This window comes from Mugil cephalus, chromosome 1 (assembly GCF_022458985.1).
Source record: "Mugil cephalus isolate CIBA_MC_2020 chromosome 1, CIBA_Mcephalus_1.1, whole genome shotgun sequence".
In the NCBI taxonomy this organism is placed as follows: Eukaryota; Metazoa; Chordata; class Actinopteri; order Mugiliformes; family Mugilidae; genus Mugil; species Mugil cephalus.
The window spans coordinates 49,068,423-49,075,578 of record NC_061770.1 but is presented as its reverse complement, the minus strand read 5'-3'; the positions used below and the strand labels follow the sequence as shown (position 1 = coordinate 49,075,578).

The following is a 7,156-nucleotide window of genomic DNA, read 5'->3' as shown; positions in this document are numbered from 1 at the left end:
TGAAATTTGTAATAAATTTGTTACATTTCAGTGACTGTCTTCATTTTTTACTGCAAAAATGCAAACTCACTCATAGAAAACGATAACATTGTTGCAGTACTTCATTCAGAAATATTAAAATGACTATAAAAGTACATTTAGGTACATGTGATAACACTTGGTAGTAGTCTGTGTTAAAGGCCTCATGTTCCAACGGTGGAATCGAACCGGCGACCTTTGGGTCAAGAGCCTCCTATGCTTTTCTGCAGTTAAGTGTCATATTTGGTTAAATTTCTCAAATTAATAGACCAGAATATGTGTGATTTTACTTGTGATGGACAGCAGAGACACTAATAACTACAGGGTCCTTCCATCTTTTCAAAATTTCCTCTCTTTTCCTTCTTTTTCCTTCTTCCCCCTTCTTCCCCCTCTTCCTTCTTCTTCCCCCGCCTATCCAGACTATTGTTCCCCAGCTTGAAACCAGGTGGGTTTACCGACGGACAGGTCAATGTGACAGTACATCGCAACATGTTGGTAAGCGTCAAAAAGATATTAGATATCAGGAAGTATTTAAAGTTCTCCGATTCAACGAAGTCTGACTTACGGTGCAGACTTTTTTTCACTGGCCATGTTTGATATATTTATCTAACAAATTCTGCTTTGTTCACTTTCCAGACACTGTTTTAATTGTGGATTATTTAAATTTTCGATTTCGCCAGATATTAGCTAGTAATTTGCATCGCCCGCCCCTTGGAATTATGGGTAATTACCAATGCGCCTGCGCAGTCGGTTGTTTTTCTTAGAAACTGTATGGTTCAGATTTGTCAGTTCGTCTCTTTGACTAATTACTTTTCCTGGAGTCACAGGTGTCGCTGTAGCACCGTTAGCTGGAAACGTGAGTCAAAGGGTAAAGGTTAGACATTTATTCATGACGTGTGGTGGAGGGGGGAGGTGTGACGCAGAGTTTTTAGCAGGTGTGTTTATTTGTCCCTCCAGTAGTGATGTGATATCACTATTTTTCCTTTCCATCCGATACCACGTGATACCACCATAGCAATACTTTTAGACGTCTACTTGTGGATATGAAAGTGATGACTTTTACAATGAACTTTGTGGATGTAGTTATGAAAGATGTATTTTGTACCTCTGGATATTGGTCATTTTATTCCAGGGTTTCAAAATTTAAAGTAGACATTTAAAAAAAAAAAAAAAGCACTCAATATTTGTTTCATTTATTGATGTATAGAGCAGATTATTGTTGTCCTTTGTTGTTATTTTTGTAAGTTTAACTGGTTTAATATTAATATGAGAGCCAGCATGATCAGCGTAATGGATTGTGACATCTTTGTGGATCCTCTAAAGGAGTAGGAATCTCTCCATTGTAGTTTAACAGTCCAAGCATCTTCATATAGGGACCCCACAAAGCTACAAAGGGCCCAGCTATATACTGCCTTCCATCAAGGAAAACAGAACATCATTAACTAGAACAACCTAGAAAGTCTGCTACTACTGCTGGCTTTTTGTTTAGGACTGAAGTCACACTAAGTGTATAATGAACGTATTTAGTTAAACTAACTGAAAACTGGTGCATTTTGAGGCTGTTGCTAAGAGAAAGGTCAGAATAAACAGTACGTGAAGACCAGACTTCTTAGATGAAGTCGTTACTAATCTGAACCATTGAAGGCAGCACACGATCCTGTTGCCTCTCTTTACATTTCTCTTGAGGAACTCATATTACATTGCTGCATTGTTTTCATGCCATTTTATGTGATTTATTTCTATGTTATTGTAATATACTGATCAGGCTTAACATTACGACCACCAATATTGTGTTGGTCCCCCTCTGACCCATCAAAGCATGGACTCCACTACACCACCAAGATGTTCAGAGCGGTTCCTTTAAGTCCTCTGAGGTTTGAGGTGGGCCTCCATAAATCTGTGTTGTTTGTCCATCCCACAGATGGTTGATTGGATTGAGATCTGGGAGTTAAGAGGCCAATAAACACCTCAGTATAAATTTCTTCAGCAGTGTGAGCTATCATAACATTGTCATGGAACACTGTTCCTTCCTTTTAACCTTTCGATAGATACTAACCACAGCAGACCAGCAACACCTCACAAGAGCTGTAGTTTCAGACATGCTGTGACCCAGTCGTCTAGCCATCACAATCTTATTATTATATCTCCTGTCTTCCACTGTTCTTCTCATTCAAGTTCTTCTTGTTAGTTTGATGCTCGGGTCCTGTTAGCATGCAGAAGCACAGGACACTTTCAAAGGGTCATTTAATATTACTGTCAGTTTAAATTAAACTGAAGTAACTGAAAACTGAACTGAAATGATCAAAACAATGTTAAGAAATATTATGAGGTGTAAAAAATATTTATGTAATGTTCACCAGTGATATAAACCACAAGAATGCTAACCAGCTAGCGCAGATGTGCTCGCTCGCATACTAATTTATATCTTCCACCACAGAGGTAGCTCTTAGTGAGTAAAGGAATGGAGTTTGAACCTGACATTTAGTTTTTTTTTAGAGTGCCATGACAAAAACAGATGTTGTTCACATTTTCAAAGTTGTCTGCTGTTGAGACAAATGACAGTAGCTGTGCATGACTAACCCAGCTAGCTAGTGAAATGAGGCAGGTTTCAGTCCCAAACAGACCAGGTGGTACTGAACTTGTTTCAACAACTCCAGACTATTTACCTACTTAAAGAAAAAAATAAATAGTGAAGGAATATCCCAAATCTGTCCACGAAAACTATTAGTCAACTGCACAGTTTCTTTCAAACTCTGTATAAAAATGGTAGGAACTTAATTCCTGTATCTGTTTTCCTTGTTTTGGATCTGAATCGTCTCAATTTAAAGCTGAGAATCTGAAAATGTTGAACTGGAACTTGAATACATGTCCAAACATATTTGGTCCTAAAAAAAGCCATTTCTTGTCCATATAACCAGATTATTTGTTGTTGCACTAGCAAGTTCACTTGACATCTCTTTATGAGTTTATAATATATATTAAATATCATTTTTAAATATGCATTTAAAGGGGCAACCTTAGAAAATTAAACAAGAATCCCAAAAAATATTCAGTTAAATTATATTTTTATTTAAATCCATCTCAGTACATCGTCAGGTATTTTTGTAATTGAACATATTTTCATAATGGATATTTTTACACTCAGATTAGGTGTTATATAAAACAATATTAACAGAGATGTCTTATTAGAAAAATCAGAGAGATATGCTTTTACACATTTTAACCATCACCAGCTGATAACCACACACAGGTCTGTATATATGCAATATAACTACACTTATACATTGGTATATATGTTATTTTATTCTAACACAGTGATTATATGTCTGATGTATAACCACCCACACTTTAAAAGAAAATAAATCATATTGACAGTCACTGCTTGATGTTGTCTGATGGGAGGGGACAAAGGGACAGATAAACGTATTCTCAAAGCTGCCTTAGATCTAAAGTCCAGGGTTCCACTGATACAGCTATTTATGTGGGATTATTTTGTTGTTGTCCTGTCCTCCAGCTCTAATCTGTCTAATCTCAAGCTTGCAAGCTGATAATAAAGAGGTTAAATGTGTTGAAAAATGAGGAATATTAAATTTGTTCAGTTCTGACTACACAGCACAGATGAAATTAAACTTCTCGTTATCTTGTTTTGTGACCCACTGATGTTCTCCTCCTGTTTCCATGGCTCCAGACATGTCACAGTCATCATTCTTTCCATCTGAGGCCCAGTTCTTATAGCTGACTACCTCATCACTGACCCAGAACCAGAAATCCAGAGTGCAGGTGTAGCGCAGTCCCAGCCAGACAAAAGGAGTTGAGGCCTTCTTGGCTCTCTCTTGAACCCATCTCTGTTCATCAAGGTTATTGATGGAGACCAGGTCATTGTAGTTCTCTCTGCAGTAATACAAGGCTTCCTCCCAGGTCTTATTTTCTTTGATCAGGATCATTTTATCTGTCATTGGAAGACATGGTCACATTGATTAAAGACTTTTAAAGGCATAAAACAAAGTCTCTTTTTATTTGGTGACTTATCTTCAAATTCTGATATTTTGATGCGTATCCATGCAGCTGGGAAATAAAATTACAGACTGAATCCAAATATGTTTTTGGGACGTTGTTGTAGAGTAGATTTAATTATGTCTGAAATAATTGTACATTAACTCAAACATAAATAGATGAGTATTGTGGAATAATAGATTCTGGAAGATCTTCAGACAGTTTCCAGTTGTGGAGCTAAATGTGGAGATGTTACTTTATCTTCATGGATCTTTAAAAACTCACCATCATAACAAGAGAAAGGATTTTGGTCAGTACAGTTGGCGTTCCTCCATCTTCCTCCTTCATTCAACATGGTCACTGCACATTTGTCTCCTGGTGACAGAGTCTGATCCCAGTGTCTGAAAGAGGAACTGCTCCCATCTGACCACCTCCAGGTGTCTCTGAACAGGCCGATCCAATATTGTATGTCTTTAACTGTGTCATTGAGTCCTACTTGATCTAACTGGTTCAATCCACTGACCAGGTCTGTGTGATGATCTCTGCAGTATTTCTGAGCATCAATCCAGTTCTTCTCTTCTTTAATCAAATGGATCTTTGTGGATCCACTTTCTGTGGAGTAAACACACAAACATCAATCATAGTCGTCATCAACCGTCTTTGTCCACGTCATGAAATTATCACTACATAGAAAACTGTTGAATATGAAGGAGAATGATTTTTCTCTCCAAGAGTCTTAAAGAAGTTGAATCAATAATGGTGATGAAAACACACAATCATGTGATCAGAAAGTCCTGCTGATGTCAACTCAACAATAAAATATACTGATTGAACTGTGGCCATATCTCCTACCAGAATTCATAGAATTTAGTTCCCACCAACAGGTCATGTCACTCATATTATAACCTGTGACCCTCATTATAACTTAGCTGAAAGAAAAATGATGATTCTTCTTTTACTGTTGTGTGAACTCTATCACCAATATTCAATAAGTCACAAACAAATGAACGAACAAAACAACCAGAATCAATAGAGACTTATATTCTCACCATTGTAGCAGAGAAAAGTTTTCTTAGATATACATGGGAAATCAATCAATTTGATGTGTTTTCTAATTCCAACACAGTTCTCGATATTTCCATATCCATCATTTGGTTCACCATCTTTCCATCTTGTTACATCATCTTTAAACTCCACTCCAGGTAGAGACCAGTGCCATGTCCTGTTGACATCTGTTCTGTTGTTCAGTCCAATCCAGGCTTCAGTTTTTCTCCCTGTAGATTCTCCAAGGAGTCTCTTCATGTCTGTCATGTTAGACACTGTGGCCAGATCAGTGTAATGTTCTCTGCAGTACTCCTGAGCTTCTGTCCAGGTCTTTGTATCTTCAATATAGTGGTACTGGTAGAGTTGACATGTGATGAAGTAACACTGACCTGAGATCAGAGAAAACACAGACGTAGAGCTGATTGTAAGACAAATTCAATCATTTTATTGACTGTGTTTCAGCCCAGTTTATTTCCTCCTTAAGTGAAACTCAAAGACCTGGCAGGGACCAAACAAAGCAACAAAGTAGATGTTTGATGTATCTGTTCACATGTCAAACACAGTGGTGTCAGCTGTTCTACAAATCCTCATCAAGCTGTAATGATTTGTGATTGTGAAGATATATAAAGACATACATTGATCTGATCCACTTACCCATCACAATGAGCAGACTCCACTGCATCTTTGCTCTGTTGGATGAAACTGATATTTGATTTCAGCTGTTTGTCTCTGTTGGATGAAGCTCACATTTAAACACGTCATGTCAAGTTGTCAAAAGATGCAACACTGGCTCCATTGTACAGTCTTGTGTTTTCAGGAAGAGGAATACAAGCAGGTGGAAAATACTAATTCATTCAAAACAGGACTAAAACTTCCTCCTCTACTATGAAAACAGTGCAACTGACCAACCTTGAACAATCTTCTACTACTGTAGGTTTTTGTTTTGGACTCAAGTCTCCAGGTGGACTGACAGATATGGTTGATTTGCTCTTTTCAGAAGGAGAAAAGTGTTTCAGCTTTAATCTGGAGTCTTGCACATAGACTGTGAATGAATCCTAATCAGCTTCAAGCCTGTTGACACAATAACAAAGAGTCTGATGGTGTCACTGTTAAAGCATCGGATCAGGAAGTCTACTTTAAACTCTGCAAGCATCACTTTACATGTCATAGCTCAACAACCAGACACAACTGCAGTAGTTAGATGGCTGTGTATGACACTTAAACGAGTACATTGGGCCTCATTCACTAATATGTGAACAGAAATGTTCTTTCTCTCCGCAAAAAGAAAAAAGTACTTGTGCAAAATCACCATTAGATTCATGACACGTGCGTACCGGCCAATGTTGTTTTCACCACCGTGTGTATGTTAGTAAATCAGAATCATTCTAAATCGACAGGCGCGTGTCTGCAAACAGCATTCAGCGTACTGCCACACCTCTATTTCTCTATATAAGGATCCGTTTAGTGGAGCATGAAGAGAGCGGTGTTAACGGAGAAGCTGAGAGAACGTGAGAGATGGACCCAAAAAGTAAGAAGAAACATTTCACATCATCAGAAACAGATTATTGTGGCAGAGGTGGAGGCCAGAAAAAGGACACTCTTCTGTAGTGTGTCCACGCACTAGAACATCATCATCATCAACACTTTATTTCAGACACAGGGGCGGTCCATAGAACAATAAAAGAAAGAAGGAAAAAAATACTAATAATAAACAAAATCAGAAAGAAAAAGGACAGAGAGACGGACACACATTCAATCTGAAATATTTACATATAGGCTAAAACGCCAGTGCTTCCAAAGCCTTGAGGTGAGCCTGACCGTACTCATGGCAGGATTTGCCAGCACAGAAATGATGCTATTTGGTGACTGAGAAATTCTACACATGAAGCTGAACATGAGGTTCCTAAGTACAGCAGGACATGAGGACACACCAACACTCACAAACATTTGACTAGCACTGCTCCGTCTTGGCACATTAAGCAGCTTCCTCCATCATTATATGCCACCTGCTACTTTTGTAGTGCCGCCACAAGTGGGCAGTATACACTGGGGTGCAGAAAGTTACAGAAACATGTTTTGACGGTCCCTGAAGATGCGCTCT

At 38.3% G+C, this 7,156-nt stretch overlaps 1 protein-coding gene across 2 annotated transcripts; it reads right to left on the bottom strand.

The window, feature by feature from the left end:
- Positions 1 to 3,086: 3,086 nt before the first annotated feature.
- On the bottom strand, positions 3,087 to 6,253 carry LOC125005743 (macrophage mannose receptor 1-like). Of its 2 annotated transcripts, XM_047581306.1 has the most exons (5): positions 5,965 to 6,253; positions 5,710 to 5,784; positions 5,061 to 5,444; positions 4,297 to 4,623; positions 3,087 to 3,967 (listed from the first exon to the last, which is right to left on the bottom strand). In XM_047581306.1, the coding sequence occupies exons 2-5, from the start codon at positions 5,735 to 5,737 to the stop codon at positions 3,624 to 3,626; spliced, it is 1,083 nt and encodes a 360-aa protein (XP_047437262.1). In that variant the 5' UTR covers positions 5,738 to 5,784; positions 5,965 to 6,253; the 3' UTR covers positions 3,087 to 3,623. The 2 variants fall into 2 exon arrangements, with proteins under 2 accessions (XP_047437262.1, XP_047437254.1); XM_047581298.1 differs by having other exon boundaries at positions 5,710 to 6,253.
- Between the last annotated feature and the right edge of the window lie 903 nt (positions 6,254 to 7,156).

Excerpts from the sequence above, each read along its gene's own strand:
- LOC125005743 (XM_047581298.1), bottom strand. The coding sequence starts at position 5,737 with ATGCAGTGGAGTCTGCTCATTGTGATGG. Across the intron at positions 5,445-5,709 it reads GAGTCTGCTCATTGTGATGG|GTCAGTGTTACTTCATCACA; the intron begins GTAAGTGGATCA and ends CTCTGATCTCAG. Across the intron at positions 3,968-4,296 it reads TCCTTTCTCTTGTTATGATG|ATAAAATGATCCTGATCAAA; the intron begins GTGAGTTTTTAA and ends TTCCAATGACAG.